General features: G+C 41.1%; 1 protein-coding gene across 3 annotated transcripts in view; it reads right to left on the bottom strand.

Annotated features, from left to right (window-relative positions):
- The window catches only part of SNX19 (sorting nexin 19), a 37,712-nt gene that overhangs the window by 9,019 nt on the left and 11,209 nt on the right, over positions 1 to 17,484 (bottom strand). For all 3 annotated transcript variants that reach the window (XM_045555660.1, XM_045555662.1, XM_045555661.1), the window contains one exon: positions 15,461 to 15,590. In XM_045555660.1, the coding sequence (XP_045411616.1) occupies positions 15,461 to 15,590 (130 nt within the window). The remainder of the gene's footprint in view (positions 1 to 15,460; positions 15,591 to 17,484) is intronic.

Below are 17,484 nucleotides of genomic sequence, written 5' to 3'. Positions count from 1 at the left end.
AAGGTAAACCGTATTCCTTACCGTAGGATCAATTTTTTAAAAAGTTTGAAAAACAGTGACATAGTATAAAGAATCAGCAGTTCCAAGAGAGGGGGAAAAGCCCAAGCCACATTTTTAGCTTCTTGGAAACGTTCCCCACCTCCACCCACCCAGGCACCCTGTAAAACGTTTGCAATGGCATAAGCCACGGACACTGTGTTCTGTAGGGCTGGTCCTGGCTGAGGAGTGGATGAGTACTGGCTGGTCCTGGATGAGTACTGGCTCATCCAATCAGTAGCCCGATCTATAGGGTGGGAGAGAAAGGTCTTGGGGGCAATATTGTGGATTCAGGGCATTCCCCATTAAACAAGTTGTTTTTGCCAATTTCACACCAGATAAAAGTAACACTTCTTTTACCTCTGATTTCTTTCCCAGGCCTCGTCTTCCTGCCGCAGCCCCTTCTTGTGTTTGTAGACGGTTCCCCCTTGTCAGCTCACAGCTCTAGGCTTCTGAGTCCTATAACTAGCCAGACCCAAGTTACTCAGCTGTGTCTGAGAAAGTTCAACATTGCTGCCCTGTGACTGTGTATCTAGGTCACCATCCTTTCCTGCCATGTGTTGGAGAAGAATGAGGAGGAAATGAACTCCCAGGGCAAGAAACTCTGGTTTCTTTTTCCCAATGACTATTGTGAAATCTAAAATGGCTCAGGGTCCACACAATTTCTTCCTTGATTTTTGCTTTCATGTTTCAAATCATGGATCCACATCTTTGAAACATGTGCTTCAAGGGAAGACTTAACACTGTCTAAACACCACAGGGTAAGAATCTGAGTTCCACACTTTTATATCTAGTCACAAACAGTTTTTCTTTTCGATTAGTAATGTAGAAGTTACGGATATACAATTAATATGCATAAAGAATTGAAGGATTCTTAATCAAGGAAGGGATGTCAAGAAATCATCTGTTGAATCTTAGTGGTTATCTTTTCCAATCTCACCAGTTCTACGCTTGAAAACACTGAGAACCAAAAAGAAACATTTCATAGCAAGTGGTGTATAAGAACAGAGAACTTGAGAGTTAGAAGAAAACTTAGAGGTTACCTTATCCAACCTCCTCCCAAAGCAGAAACCCTCTCTGTAATATCATGACATAAGCAAGGGCTCTGGCCTGTGAATCCAGAAACTTGGGCTTTTATCCTATTCTGCCACCCATTAGCAATGTGACCTTGGGGAAGTTGCTTAATTCCTGGAAAGGATAATTTTAATTCATCAGAGATGTTTCTTAAATATTGGCAACCTCAAATCTGCCACCTTGTAAATTCTAGTCATTGGTCCTAGTTCAACCCTCTGGAGTTAGCAGATACTATGTCAAATCTCTTCCAAAGACGAGACTTTGCATTTTAAAATTCAGCTATTATTTCTCCCCTAAGTCTCTTCTATAAGCTATACATCCTTGATTTTGCCAACCTCAAATATGGGTACCCAGCAGGTACTCAATAAATGTCTGATGAATGAAGGAGAGAAATGAACCATTCCTCATCCTGGCTCCAGCCTCTGGGTATGTGCTGCTTTGTTATTCTCTTTTAAAATGAAGTGCCCAGAACCAAACAGCCCTGAAATGTGACCAGACCAGCACAGAATATAGGGGATTAATGTGTTCCTTGATTTAGACACCATACTTCTATTAATACAGCCTAAGATAGCTTTTTGGCACACACATCAAAGTACCGACTCATATTGAGTTTGCAGTCAATGAAAACCCTAAGTCCACATATGTACATTAAAAAAAAAATCATGTGCCCATCGGTTAAGCCTAGTCTTACCATTCTGTATTTGTATAATTTAAAAGAAAATCTAAATTCTGGTTTATATATTTATTTCTACCAAATTCTATCTCATTGGTTTTAGATTATCACTCTAACCTTTCTAATTTTTTTTTTTTTTTGTAAAGACAGAGTCTTACTCTGTTGCCCCGGCTAGAGTGCCATGGCGTCAGCCTAGCTCACAGCAACCTCAAATTCCTGGGCTCAAGCAATCCTACTGCCTCAGCCTCCCGAGTAGCTGGGACCACAGGCATGCGCCACCATGCCCAGCTAATTTTTTCTATATATTTTTAGTTGTCCAGCCAATTTCTTTCTACCTTCAGTAGAGACGGGGTCTCGATCTTGCTCAGGCTGGTCTTGAACTCGCGAACTCAAACAATCCGCCTGCCTCGGCCTCCCAGAGTGCTAGGATTACAGGCATGAGTCACCGCGCCTGGCCCTAATTTTTTTTGAATCTTAATTTGTGTCACCTAGAGTATTAACCATTCTTCTAAGATTAGAGTTTCTTGCAAATTTACTGATGAAAAAATTGAACAGCATGAGATCAAGAGTAATGCTCTATTACTAGAAATTTCCCTCCAGGTTGACATCAATTTATGACATTAATTAATACTCCTGGGCTACAGACACTCAACTAGCCACGAATCGCTTATAAATACTATAGCCCAGGCCACATATGTCCATTTTGTACACATAGGTCTTGGAAAAGCTTGTTGAAATCCATATACAATGTAACTACCCCCAAACACTAATCAGGCAGGGCATACTCCTATTGAACTCATATCAGTTTCTAGGGCTCACTATTTCCCTTCCTGAGTATTCACAAACACCTATTTCATAATCTGCTTCAGAAATTTCTAGAGATAAGTGTCAGGGTAAACAACCTTTATTTTTTAAATGGAAAGATATTTGTACATGTCTAACCCATATGGAGATATGCCAATGTTTCCTAATGACATTAGGTCTTTAATGTTAAATATAAATTCTTTCAGTTTCATGAAATATAATTCATCTAGGCCATGTACATGAACTTTAAAACAGGTAAATGCTCTTACTATATTCATTACTATTTTAGTTTTCAATTCTACTTCAATCACATCTATTCAATTCATCCTTTTAGACCATTTTCCTTGACAAAGAAAATAGAAACTAGCCTAGCAAATAGCAGACCCATTCATTTGCATTGAGTGAAAGAATAAATGCTTTCTCCATGTAACCAGTTAATACTACAGCATATGTTACAAAGTACCTATGTTTTCTTTGTTCTTGTTTTTAACATGTGTTTTTTAAGTCTGTCCCCCTAATATTTATCTGTAACTTCAGCTCCTTCTGAGTTTGTTTATTGGACCCTACTTTTATTAGTTACATTACCACGTGCTGTGCCCCTCTTTTCTATTTTTAATATATGTTCATCTGGAATCTGATCTCAGTCAACTACCCTCGTCCCATTTGTTGCTGATTCTTTTTCTTCCTCATTGAAAAGTGTTTTTAATTTGTTTATTCATTTACTCAGAACACTGGTTGAGCTTCTTATAAATACCAAAACAATAACATTGTAAGGTTTTGAGGGCAAGGATCTTATGTAATTCATTTTAATATCTCCTTTATTACCATAATAGTGCCATTCATACAATAAACCATTGAATATTTCCTGAATGAATCAATCCTATTGCAAAACTGTCAGTGATACCTTCTGGTGTTTTAAGTTCATCTGTTACTATAGCATATAAAAGAGTATTAGTTCTTATCTCATGCTCTGAATTCCAGTACCTCTCATCCACCTCTGCTTTCCTTTCTTTGTCAACTGTTTTCCACAATATCCAGCTTTAATTTTATCTGAAATTTTTTTCAACCTCTTCCTCTTCACTGGGTTGATGGGTCTTCTGCCAAACACATTCTTATACTATTCTGAGTTGTGCTCTGTATTCAGCAGTGAGTTAACCATGTGAGTTACCCTATGTCATGGCAGAGAAAATTTAAAAACCTTCCCTTGGTATCAGCTACACAGTTAGCTATTCATTCCATATTTTCCTTTTTCTTCCAAAGATGGAACTTACAGAAAGAAGAAAAGATGAAAACATAATCTTGGCCTTAAGTTTTCTATAGAAAAACAATCTTAAAATTATTAGAGAAATAATCTATGCTTCTTCAGGTATCATTTATTCTTACACAAATCAAAGTAGATAACAATCTATCGACTTAGTAAGCAACAGAATTTTAATCACAACTCAGATATATTCTTCAGAAAGATACTACACCATCCTATTAGTTAATGCTTCCCGATCCCCAAGGTAGAAAACTATGTAAGTAATTCTTGATTTTTCCTCTTCCCTGACCCCAATCCAATACCACATGATCATATAAACAGTCACTAAATCCAGTTGATCCTATCTCCTCAATATCTCATGAATTTCCCACTCTTCACCATCTCTATAGCAACAATCTTAGTTGAGCTCTTCCTCACCTCTCATCTCTATCAGTGTGACTCCTTCCTAATTTACCTCCCTGGTTCCAACTTTGCTTTCTTCAAATGAATCTTCCCCAGCACTATTTAGTGATTTTTCTAAATTGCAAATTTAATCATGTCATCACCTGTTTATGTTTTGTAAATTTGCTTCCTACCAAAAGGGGGACAAATGCTATGTTCTTTGAATGATTCACAGGACTCTATATGAGTTGGCTCCCATTAAACTCTTCAGTGTTATCTTTAGCCACTCTTCTTGCACTTCATATATTCCTAATCATATTCAACTTCTTTGACTGCCACAAATATGCTGTATTGTTTTACTGCTCTGCCTTGACTGCTCTATCCACCACTGTCTGCTGTCAACTCCCCTCATTCTTTAAATCCCATCTCTTATGTCACCTTCTGGGTAAGCCTCTTGGGGCCCCTCATAATTGATTACTTAGTCCATTCTCTGAATGACATATAGAATTCTTTTCAAAGCCCTAATTTTATGCTAGAACTATTTATATGTTTGTGCCTCAACTGGATATGAAACTCTCCTATGGTAGGGATTTGGGGTCTTCTTTTGGTATTTTGATCATTTAACATAGTGTCTGGCATAGAACAAGCAATCAATACATATTGGTTAGTAAGCGAATTAATGCTGTGTATGGGAGAAACACTGGTCTTAGAGCATGACACACGGCTCAAAATAAGCTTTGCAGAAGGCATGCATCCCAATACTTAAAGCAGCAAAAACTAATGGGCTCTTATTCATGTTTATGAAGCAGGACAATGATAGATTAAAAAACAGTGGACAATAGAGAAATCCTTAGTATTTGGCATTTCATTTGTGTTTATATAAACATTTGGCAGATTTACTTTCCTAATAATAAAATTAAACTGTGGGCCAATACACCAGCTGTGGGACTGATGTTGTAAGGAGTATGCTGGGTAGTAACTCAGCTGACCTGGAATTAAGAATTCCTCAGGAATAACCCATGAAATGGGCAATTCCCATCTGGTTATGCGTTCCTCTGGAAGGGAGAGAATGGAAGGCAAGGGGGTAGGTCAGCCATGCTTCATATCTCACACTATAAATCCTGGAGGAGAAACAGACTTGTGTTTTGGGAAGTGCCTCTGATGGATAGAGGGGCATCAAATTGATTCCAACCCGTTATTTGAAACTAGTAAGAAGAAAAGAAGATGGTAGAATGGGAGGAAAGAAAAGACCAAAAACAAAGGTCAGTCTACCTTTTTACCAAATACATGACAATCACACTTGGTGATTCTGTATTGTTGGGATAAATAAACCCAATCACAAAGGGAGATCTCTAGAAATTTGTTCTAGATTTGAGTATTGTGACACCCTTAGGATTTCAATCTGAAAGTTTATTGCAAACATCCGTGTGCCTCTGAAGATTTTTCATATCAACTTTCTTCAGCCCGTCACCATGTTGTCATCGATGAATTGTAATCCAGCTTTGACAAAATCAGGGCTGACACACTTTAGAAAGAACACTGAAAAGCCACAGATAGGTGTGAGCCTGGCTTAACCACTTAAAAAGTTGAACAAACTTTCTGAGTTCTGGCTACCTTCTGTATAAAATGGGCTAATTCTTGTCTTGGCTTCTTCACAATGTTATCATCAAGATCAAATGAGAAAAATAAAAGCATTTTTGAAAGCGCTTGTATGTTTGTGCATGTGACAGAGAAAAAGACTCCTTCAGAATCTCTTAAAAAATTCTACCAGATCCAGGGAACTAATGGACGGCAAGGAGCTTTGCATTTCATGCTTTGGTTTTCCCACTGTTAATAAACTCACTCTCCTGGCAGGCTCAGGGAAGTAAATATTGGGACAGAACCACTTGGTGCTGAGTGGTTAAGAAGATTGGGAAGGGGCCCCATGGGGTTACAGGTAATATGAAAAGATCCTTCCTAAAACTAGACCTCTATGAACTAAATAATGAAATTTACACTGTGGAGACTATAGGATCCAAAATGTCTCTGTCTCCTCCTTTCCTCAGCCCCGTGTGAACAGCAAGCCTGGCTCATTCTCAGTCCCCAGGTAGTTATCCTGACCCTGCCTTTCTCAGCACCAAGGGCGAGGGCAGGGAGGTGGGGTGGAGAAGGGAAAGGTAATTAAAGTGGCCACCCATTCAGAAGAAAATTGAGTCTGGTAGAGGGGAAAGGGCAGGGAGAGGGAGCAAAACTCTTAGTGCTGGGGCACCAGGAAGAAAAGCAAGACACAAAGGAGGGGAGAAGGCAGTAATTTAGTGGTTGTCTTGACAACCAGAGCCCCTATTGTTCACAGTGACTTTACCTCACAGGGAGACCTCCCTGCTCTGCCCTGGGCACAGAACCCCCACAGGAAAGCAGGATGGGAAGGGAAGGGTTGGAGGAGGGAGAAGTGATAAGTAATTATGTGCTCTCTACTTAGAAGAGGCCGACTTCCCAACTGCTACAAATATTATAAATAACAGATTTAGAGTGTGCTCAGCCACGATTTGGAGGAGAATTATTGGGGACTGCATTTAAATAAGTACATATGGTAGGACTTCAAATTGCGCTGTGAAAATGACTACAGGAGACTAAAAAAGACTATCCTGGAGGAGAATAAAGGATGAGCATGAGAAGCAGTTGTCCAAGTTAAAGAAAGAGGAAGAACATTGGGAGAGGTGTAGAGGAGAAGGAAATGTGATTATGATTAATAAAATCACCTTGGTGTACATGAGTTACCAAGGGTATTTGTTTCTAGTTTTCTGTCTCCATGCTAAATTTTAAAACCTTGCAAGGAGAAGGCTATTATCCTGATCTTAAGGATATAAGGACAAAGCAGTGGCAACTCCAGAATGCCAACATAGTAGCGACTTAGGGACATCAACTGTGGTTAGAAAACATAGAGAATACATAAAACTAGGAAAAAAAAAAAAAAAAGAAAACATGAGCGACTTCCCTTGATGCACATTCACACAGTAAGTCTCCCTCCTGGGAAGGCCAAATTCCCCCCAAGACATCCTGCAGTGCCAGCATTACAGTAGAGCTAGACTAAAGCATATCTCCCACCAATTCACCTCTACTCCCTTCCTGCTCCAGTGCCAAATAGGTCTACTCTTCTACAGGACACTGGGAGCAGCCACTAAGGACAGGTAAAAATCAAAACTGACATGTGGTTGTTTCTCCAAAACCAAGTTAATGAGAGAGAGCTAAACGATCTCCATCCATGGCTGAAAGCAATAGGAAATACCCTGGATTATGTAACAGGTTAATGAGATTCTTAACACCAGGGCAATCTAGCACTGACAATCTCTACCTTAGTGAGGTGTACAGTATCTAGGACTTTGGAATCCAAAAAGGCCCTCAGTGTAGGACCAATTAACTTATAGAGGGTAACCCAGCTGTCCAGCTGGTCTCATCAGCACCACAGACTCTCTGGTTCACTTTGTTCTGAATGTACCAGCTCCAGCCCTGAATTCTTAACAAGTGGAATGCACTCGAAGGGGCAACTTCTGGAAGTATACACTGCCCAGAGAAGCAAGTATATGCTGAAGACCCATCAGAACAAAGGGAAGAAGGATGAAAGATGAAAGAAACGGGGCTTGTCTAAAAGTCACTGGAGTAGGCAGGGAAGTGGCCTCTGAATCACGGGGCAAGCCAGCGACTGGCCTCAATACTACTGTATCACAACCAAGGCAGAGGACTTACTGCCAAATACAGGGTTCTGTCGCCAAGAAAGTAAGTGGGTATTGTTTAACCTGCAGCACCCTCTGGTGTCTAGAGGGAGAATTTCTGTACTAACTTCCTGTGCAGCAACAGCTTGGTAGGCTAACAACAAAAGCAACACACACAGATACTCTCAGAAAGATGCTAGCTAAAAATATTCAAAATATGTCTAAAGATTACTTTTTGTTTGAAAGTAGAAATAATGTTCCTCCTCTTCTTTTAAAAATGTTTTAATGCCGGGAATATTCTTTAACCTAAACTAGTCTAAATGATACCTATCTTACAAGATCTAGCTCTAAACATAGACCTTCTTTTATAAAGCCTCTCTAACATTTACTTCCAAATTATCTCGTCTCCCAAACAACTTCATGAGCTAAGCTGTTATTCCCATTTGGAGAGTGACTGAGGCAAAGGGAGGTTAAGTGACTTGTTCTAAGTCACATAGATAGATAGTAAGCCTCAAAGCAGGATTTGAATTCAGATCTGACGTCAAAGCCCATGTTCTTTCCCATGCAGAAAGAAATTGGTTGGGAAGTCACAATAGCAGGAGATGCTTCCAGAGAGGGCAAGTTTGGTGGGGCTTCATGGTGGGAGGCCCAGGTTGGCCAAGGGCACTGCACTCTTCTGGAAAGGAGTGCCACTAGAATGGGAGATGGCCTTTTTGCTTAGGCCCAACCATGGCTCTTGGAATTAAAGTGCTGGGGAAGTCCTGTGAGGGAGGAATGGAAGAGTCAGTCTCCATTTGTGCTTCTTTTCCACCAGTATAGATGAGGAACCCCTAAGACTCTCACTAGTGATAAGCAGAGGGACTGATCCAAGTGGAATGGTGTGTGATCTTATACATTCATTTACTGGACACAAATTTATCAGGTGCCTTCTATGTATGGGCCTAGGTGTTCAAGGTATAATGGTGAATAAGACACAGTCCTTGCTCTCAAGATGCTTACATACTGTCTGAAGCTGTCATTGAAATGTCATACTTGGGCTCTTATTTGTTGTTATAGATAGGCGAGAGATATCAACAACTTGACTTGTAGAAAAAGGATCTGAGGCTGAAATAACTCACGATGTTCTATTTTTTTCTTAACTTTTACAATGACCAATTCTGTACCTCTGTTTGAGTGTATGAAAATTTAAGAGCATGTATCATATACCAAAGTACAAACACAAAGCACAGGAACGAGGCTGCCAGCTACCATCCACCTGCTACAACCTCAAAGACACATTCCAGCAGAGACTGTCAGCACATGACAGAAAAGCCAGGATGTCTTTATCCTAAGATGGCTGTAGAATAAGTGACACCCAAGAAATATGATGGGCAGACCACTCATGACAGGAGAAACTGCTGGGGCCCATTCTGGCCCAGTCTCTGAAGTCAAGAACTTCCCTTTGGCACAGTCTAATGGAGAGGCATGGGGCAAGCAGCGCTCCTTCCCCCTCTGGAGACACAACACAACCAGAGTAAAGCCATCACTGAGAAAAACAATTTCAGTACCTCTAAAAACAGCCTGAGCCAATGACCAGAGGGCCAGAAATAATCTGACAGACAAACTGGAAGACGTAGCTTGACTTTATTTGTATCTGGGGCTCTTGCAAAAAGTATGTATATTTCTAGAGAAGTGCATAGGAAGAAATCTGTTGTAAGATATAGTAAGGCACCAGAGCTGAACTGAAAGAATAAAAAGTTGTGTAGAAAGGAAAAAACTATAATCTGTGTTTCCTAGGAAACCACGAACCTTAACTCTGATAATCTTTTCCTGATTGCGAATAGGATGCAGGATGGAGATACCTAAGAGAGACTACATAATGTCTAGCCCAGGAGTGCTTTAGCGATAACATCAGAATATGCAGGCAGAAACAAATTTAGATGCTACCATCAGATCATGTGTCCCTGATGGAAAGTCAGATGCAGAGCAAGAGAGATTAGATGGGAGTAAGGCACAGCGACTTTCAAGTAAAGCCAATTCTAGGGGCCCCTGCTTTGTGAGAAAGCTTGCAGAGGCAGGCAGTGCACAGCAGTATTAAGTGCATGGGCTTTGAGGCCAGGTAGGATAACTTAAGTGGAATCTTAGGGGTGGTACTTACTAGTTCTGATTTGGGGAAGGTTATTTACTCTGAATATAATTTTCTTCACTTATAAAATGGAAATAACACAGAACTGCACATTAGTACATAAAGTACACAGCTGCTTACCTGGTATAGTTAATATTTAATAAATGTCAGTTCTTTTCCGACTGTAATTACTTGTGGCCTTTGGTGGCAGATCTGGAGTTTCCCTTTATAAATAACCAATGTCACAAAGTCCCTTATCCACCTTCGGGGCTTAGACATGCCCCCCAAAAAACCAGCCCTTAAAGTACACTTCCACTGAGAGAACACCTGTGACTCTGGAGTGACCTAAGAGAATAGAGGCAAGGGCAGCCACTCCCAACTGTCCTTAGATGACAGACATCCCACCTGGTAGCACAGCCTTTTCCAATGCTCCTAGATGCTGCCACAAACCTTCTCCTGACCTTTTCTGGGAGATGGTTTGTAGAGAGACATCTTTTCTAAGGAAATGATTCCAAGACCTGGTATAAGTTTCAGAGCTTGCACTTAAAGTCCATTGCTTGTTGGACTCCTTAAACCTGCAAATTATTTTTTTCTTACTCTGTATACTTCCTGACTTTACATACTTTTCAATCTCTGCTGCCTCCAGATCACAGAACCTTCTCGTTTTTTTCCTACACTTTCTTCCAGGCAAGTCCATTCCCACATGCCCCCAACATCCCCCTGTCCCCGCCCCCCCACTCTCTAACTAAGAAATGCTGACGTAGATGCCAGGAATGCGTCTGCTGCCCTTCTGACACAGGATCTGATGCCATCTTCAGGGCCATGGGGAGGGCAAAGCCACGGATGTGGCATTCGCGCACTCTACTGCTGGCCTGGCTCCTATTTTTATTGTGGCGTTACTCTAGGCGTCCAGGCAGGGAGCTGGTCCAGCTTCTTCTCATTCCTTCACTCTACATCAGGACTCCATAATAATCTCACCCCTTACCTTGGCTGGATCTTCCTGCCCACCACCTTCTACCATCAATGGAGCACAGTACATCTCTCCTCTTTCCCTCCAACCCAGTCTAGCTCTGAGTACTTGTCCAATTCCCTAAACCTGATTCTGATGCACGCAGGGCTATTGTCAAGTTTCTTCTGTTTTCGGACATGAGCAGAGTTTGCACAAGCTGGATTCACTCCTTGGCTTAGATTGCTACCCCCACTCCCCTTCCCCTCCCTGTGTCTCTCACTCCAAATAAGGAGAGTTCCTTGTTACATAATTGGATGTTCCCAGCACAGAAGCTGACACACAAGGTTAGGCACGCATGCGTGCAAGACTTCCCTTTGACTTAACAATGCCTTTTTTGGGCATCTAACTTCTCTGTAGTTCCCCTCCTCCACATTCTCCACACCATCAACAATCAAGGGAGATTTATAAGCCTGGCTCAGGTCAGAACTCTTCCAACTTTGGCTTAGAAGGAGGGGTTATGAGGTTGAATTTACTCTGGTTTCTTTTTCCTCCCTGCAGGCCAGAGAGAGTGTACTTATAATTTGGCAGAAGTCTTTGGAGTCCAAGGCAGTTATGTATATAGGTCTTTTAAGGGAGCAAGGAGAGTAAACAAAGCCAGAAGAAGAAGAAATAAACTTGCCTGCTTGGATAATATGCTGTAGGTTGGAAAATGAGGACATTTGAAGGAAGAGATACACCCAAATCTAGGTGGCCGTAGCATCCCTGATGCCCAAACTGCAGTGTGTTTCAGATAACTTGAGGAAAGGCAGTAGGCACCTGTGGCACTAATACCAACTATCCTGCTCTTTAAAGCACAGAACTTAATGGAAGAGAACCCAAGTACCCTGCAAAAGCATATGGCTTAGCTAGCTGTGGTTTCAGGAGCAAACATGGAGCCTCCTGGGCAGCAGTCACAGAGATAGGGGGACACTAGGACCTCACCCCATGTCTCTTGGTAGGGGCAGGGTAGGTGCAGTAGTGAGGGTGCTACAGCTCTGGGGAGGTATCAAGTTCCCAGAGTGCTTGCTTACCAAAGTGAATAAAGTGTAGCACTGCATAAACCACTTTTTAAAATTAAAAACCAAGCTATCCAGGGCACAGTAACATGGGCTGACTTAAGCTTGCGGTAGTGCCCTTTATGTTATATGCGAGTGCGTAAATATGGAGATGCAGTTTGGATTCCACAAACTGCCTGATAATCTTTTGGGGAATGTACATTCCTCAGAGCCAAAGACTTTTGAGTTAGCTTTTATTCCTGCAAATCACAGGGCAAAGATCTGATCCTGAAATTTAGAGAACCACATAGCTAGAAATCAGAAAAACCTGGATTTAAATTCTGCTTGTGATATAATAATTAGCCCTGTGATCTTGATTAAATAACTCAAATTCATTATAAGTCTTAGTTTCCTCATCTTTGACATGGAGGTCATAATACCTCTTTCACACGGCTTTTGAGGGAATTAAATGATACAATATCCTTGCAGTGTTCAGTACAGTGTCTGCACAAAATCAACTCTCAACAAATGTTTGCTGGATAGTAAATCTGATGCTGCTGAGATGACCAACGTCTACGCTGAATCCTGAAATGAGCGCTGTCTTTTCTATGTCCACCACGCACACGGACTTGCAGGTGTGAGGCCATGAGTGTTAGATCCCTGCAGCCTCTGCAAGGGGAACTGGTCCTTTCTTAAGCTACCACAACTTCATGCTTCCTGTCTTAGGGAGGCTTCAAGAACACTGTGAAACCAGCAAACGATACTTAACAAGAGGGCTAAAAATATTAAGAAGATGAGGATAATGATTTGAAGGGAGAAATGAAAGGCCTCAAACAGGGAAGGATGAGATTCTTCTTTTAATTCTCGTCTGTGGAAGCTTAGGGTGAGGAGAATGCTAACCAGCATGGTCCCATTTTCATTACAGCTAATACAAAACAAAATAGGCAGGAGATACTGTTTGATTAGATATAAAAACTTTTTAGCAGGAAAGAATATGAGATAACTGAACAAGTATGAAATATCATCACCTGGAAATATCTATGATGAACAATGATAACAGACTACACAGTAACAATGAGTTTTTCAAAAGCAACTAGCCATAAAATTCTGCTCTTGTACAATTTTCACATTGGCTTCATTCAAATTCACTAAATATGTTCAGAATTTTCCTGCTTTTCCAAACAGTGATGCCTCTCCATTAAAAAACAGAACAAAAAAAAGCACGCACACACATACAAACAGCAGCGATGATGACAACAAAAAACACCCAGAAAGTGAAAAGAAAATCAAGGGAAATTCAGCTGTAATCCCTCATCCTGATTTCCTTTCTGGCATGAGCTTTACTTGGGTTCTGGTAGTTTTCATTCACCAGACAGCTATCTCCCCAGCTCCCCGGAGGGGTGGCTCTAGTGGAGGGTAGGAATGGGTGTGGGAAGTGGAGGGACTCTGCCTGACTCAAAAGCTCTTCTCAGGGAGAATGGCCCACTTGACTCCAGCAGCTCTCCCATGCCCATGTCACCAGGAGCATCACTACACCTGAAAAATACCACTGCACTGTGTACTTAACCTGTGCTTGCCTGAACTGGGAAGAGCCCAGGATTTTGCTTCCTGATGTACCACATGGTAATGTTCTGGTTGTTTAACAAACAAATGAGCCCACTGGCACACAATCACCTTGAAAGGCCTCACAAAGGCTTCATTGTTTAGAAGCCCAGTTCCACATAGCTCAGAGATGGGCACAACAGGGATGGTGGCAGCTGGCAGGAGGAGACTGGTATGGGGTGGGGTGTCTTGAAGACATAAAAAGTGGAGCTTATTTGGGGCCACTAGCTGAAGGCACTAGGAACAGAAAATATTTTTTGTTCTTCTTTTCTTTCCTGAAGAGCATGTGGCAAGACCTAACATTTACTGGACACGTATATACCCAAAGAGATAGACACCATCATTATTCCTGTTTTCCAGATGAGGAAACTGAAGCTCAAAGAATAAATATAGAATAATAGTAACCTACTGCAGTAGATAAGAACTTGGACTTTGGAACAGCTGGGTTTGAATTTCGGCTCCAATGCCTATTAGCTTTGTGATCTGGGTGAGGCCCTGAGTTTCAGTTCTCACCCCAACTAAACTGTAAAATATGTGAAAGTAGGGACTGTGCCTGTTTTCTTCATTACTGATAGTCCTTATTAATATTTTTTTCAGTGAATAAGGAATAAGATCAAAATAAATCCCTAGTTGGATAGAGAGATATAAGTATTTTAAGGTAAAGGGAATGCTACAAAACAGCCTGGACAGATTTCTACCAGTCAAGCCAAGAAACAGCTTTGGAGTCATACAAATTTGGCTTAAAATTCCACTAACTCTGACTTAGGGCATGTTTATTGAGTTTGCCAAGCTCTATTTTCTCATTCTGTAAAATGGGGCTACCTACCTCACTTGGCCGCTGTAAGAAATTATCTGTAAACAGAGGTCAGGTGCTGGCACAAATAAGCACTCAGCAAATATAGATGTGCCTCCTCTTCTTTCACTTAGTCTCTTTACGATTCAAGTTTACTAAGCCTCCTTGAACCTGTGTAACTTTGAGTATGAAAAGGGAAATTTAATTGCTTGTTGTTAATGGATTTTCTACTTGTAGAGGAGATACATAATTCTTTGTAAAAGAAGATTTTTTTGATTAGTCTCTTAGCAGGAGCCACATGCTAACAGAGGAAGTTAGTATTTGGCTGATTCTTACTTTGGGATCTGCCAGGAAGTCTTGTAAGAGAGAGTTCAAAACAAGAGTGGCCAAAGCCCAAGCACTACGTGTGTCTGTTTGGCTCAGAGACAGTTTCTGCCCTTCTCCAGGTTAGCAAAGTCATCAGTTCCATGGTTAGAAAGTCAGCAGCTAAAAACTCCACCTGTGTACAATCTTTAAGGAGATCAAGTGGTGTTGGGATTACAAGGCCTGGATTATAAAAGCCAACTTGCAAATACAAACTTCCCTCTATTTTTACCATCCTGTGTCAGTAAGTACTTCTTCAGTTGTGAATATTTATGCTTTTCTCAGAGAAAACAATCTTTATTTCAACAGCAGTGAAGTGGGTGTTTTCTCCTTTTCTTTCCCACTATTTATCATCACAGTGACAATATGAAGTCAGGTGAAAGGTGTGGGGCTTGAGTACGTAACTGGGTGGACAATTTAAGGATCGCAGGCAATGCCTGTAACTCAGTGCGTTATGCCAGAAGTCTTACAGAACCACACACTTTCAAACTTTCCTCAGCAAGGTGATTAATGAAAGCTTTTTGATACTCTCAAGGCAGCCTTCATCCCTGTATGTCTGTAACAGAGAATTGATCTTCTCTTATGGTCACAGGTTCTTTAAACTCTATACTTACCCTTTCAAGTGCAAAATTCAGCATCACATCCAACTGAAGTGCAATTTAAGACTCTAATGTGAAGGAGAATTCAGCAGTCTTACCTCTGAACTAGGGTCCCAAAGATAAGACGAAGAAATTTCTGCATGTTTTCAGTACATAGCCATTTCCACTGTTCCATTAGCAGCAAGAGGAGCAGATCCAGGGCTGTGTCGGCTAACTCTGTCTCTGTTCCTGAGGGAGGCAAAGACGTCAAAAGTACAGACCCATACTCATCGTTCATGTGCTGGGTGGCACCTGGGTCTTTTCCACCTTCACATTGTGCTTTTGTAACCCCTCTGCACTCAAATCAAGAGATGTCACTTCCTATCTAGAAATTTCAGTGACAGGCTCTGTATTTCTTGACAATTCTTTTGTGTTTCTGATATCTTCATAGAAATAGTAAATATTTCTATGTTTTTAAAAACTTTGCATATAATTATTTTGCCTACTTAGCTTCTATTTCTTCAATATTTCCCCAGGATGATGAGTATGTTCTGTTCCACGGAAGAACTCACAACTAGTGAGCAACGGGAACTGGCAAGGCCTAGTTTCTTCTATCCTTGCATTCCACTCACCCCCAAAAAGCATCATGGAAATGCTGTGGGCAGATGTGGACAGACTTGAGTTTCATTCTCCTGCAAAACCTTGCTTTGAAAGCAGCTCCATTATACAGTGTGCTGGGTTTGGATTCAGGAGGCTTTAGCTAAATTTCAAGATAATATGCAGTTCTAGGACGAATGTCACAGCTCTGGTAAAATGCCATGACAATTACTGGTTTCTTTCCTGTTGCAAAGGCTGGAATGGCCACAAATGAGCTCATACCCCATGTTAAGCTGAAGTTTTCTGAACAAATGCATTTTATGGAGGAAAGCATCTATTCCCTAAATCTGGTGTGGGAGTCCCACATCATTTCTGATTTGCTTCTGGGGAGACTTTCACCAGGAGGATATAATGTTCCAGAATGAATCTGAGATATCCGGTGCTTTTGCTGTATTAGTACTACAATTAATCATCAATATTGACTGGGTCAGTCTAGGACCAGCAAGTGTTCTCTGGGTTAGCATGTCCAAGCTATCCTCTTTTAAGGGTTCTTTAGAACATGAATGACTTCAGATTTGGACAGGTCTACTAGAACTGAACCCTACTTCCCTCTTAATCATCTCTCCCTTACATTTCCAGGGGCATGGGACTGATAGGTTGTTTGCTTTCTAGCCATTTGCTCAAAGATGGGATATCCTGTTCCTTGGGAAACAGCATCACCCTGAGCCTTTGTCATCCTCTGCAGTTCTGTTACTTTCTCAGGTTTAGCATTTGCCTACAACTGCCACCATGTGGTAACACTTAGTCATAGCAGTAAAAAATAAGAAAGCAAACAAGGTACCACCAAGTCCTCTTGAAGAAAATGGGAGATGTTCCATCCCATGAGCGTTTTGAATTTCTCAGGGCTAAAAGATGGGCTCAGGCATAAACTATCCCCTTAGAGACATGACATTCAACATTTACAGGCTTCATTTTGGCTAGAAGGGTATTGTTTAACCCACACCACCTTATTTACAGTCTCTTAAGAGTTCTCTGATGTTTTCACTGCCATCCTGGCTTCAGTAACCAGTGAGATCCAAGTGAAGGGATGGGGCTGTCAACCTCATGTTTCACACACTTAAATTCAGGTCCACAGAGCATAAGTGATTTGTTCATGGGCACCTAAGAGACAGTGGTGCAATCAGCTTTTATTACCCTTCTGAATTCAAGATTTTGTGATCTTATGTTCTAAGCAGAGGCCTCTGTCTTGAAATTGATAAACTCTTTTTTAAATTTCTAGTTTAGCAAACATATTAATTAATATCCAGGACTATGAATTTTTAACATCTGCCCTTCTTTTCCTGGGAAGCAAACCTGCCCTGCCTCTAATATTAATACTTATACGGAGGGAGCAGAACCTTCACCTCTTCTCCCTCTCCGCTCACCCTTGGGTAACTGGGTGGTATTGTCTGCCATGGTAGTTAATAAAGAAGAGGAAGAGATATAGGGAAAAAGATGAATTCCATTTTGAACATGTTACACTTCAGTTGCCCTACAGTATATTCGA

The sequence above is a fragment of the Lemur catta genome, chromosome 7 (genome assembly GCF_020740605.2).
Source record: "Lemur catta isolate mLemCat1 chromosome 7, mLemCat1.pri, whole genome shotgun sequence".
Classification (NCBI taxonomy): Eukaryota; Metazoa; Chordata; class Mammalia; order Primates; family Lemuridae; genus Lemur; species Lemur catta.
This window is presented reverse-complemented; position numbering and strand designations above follow the sequence as displayed.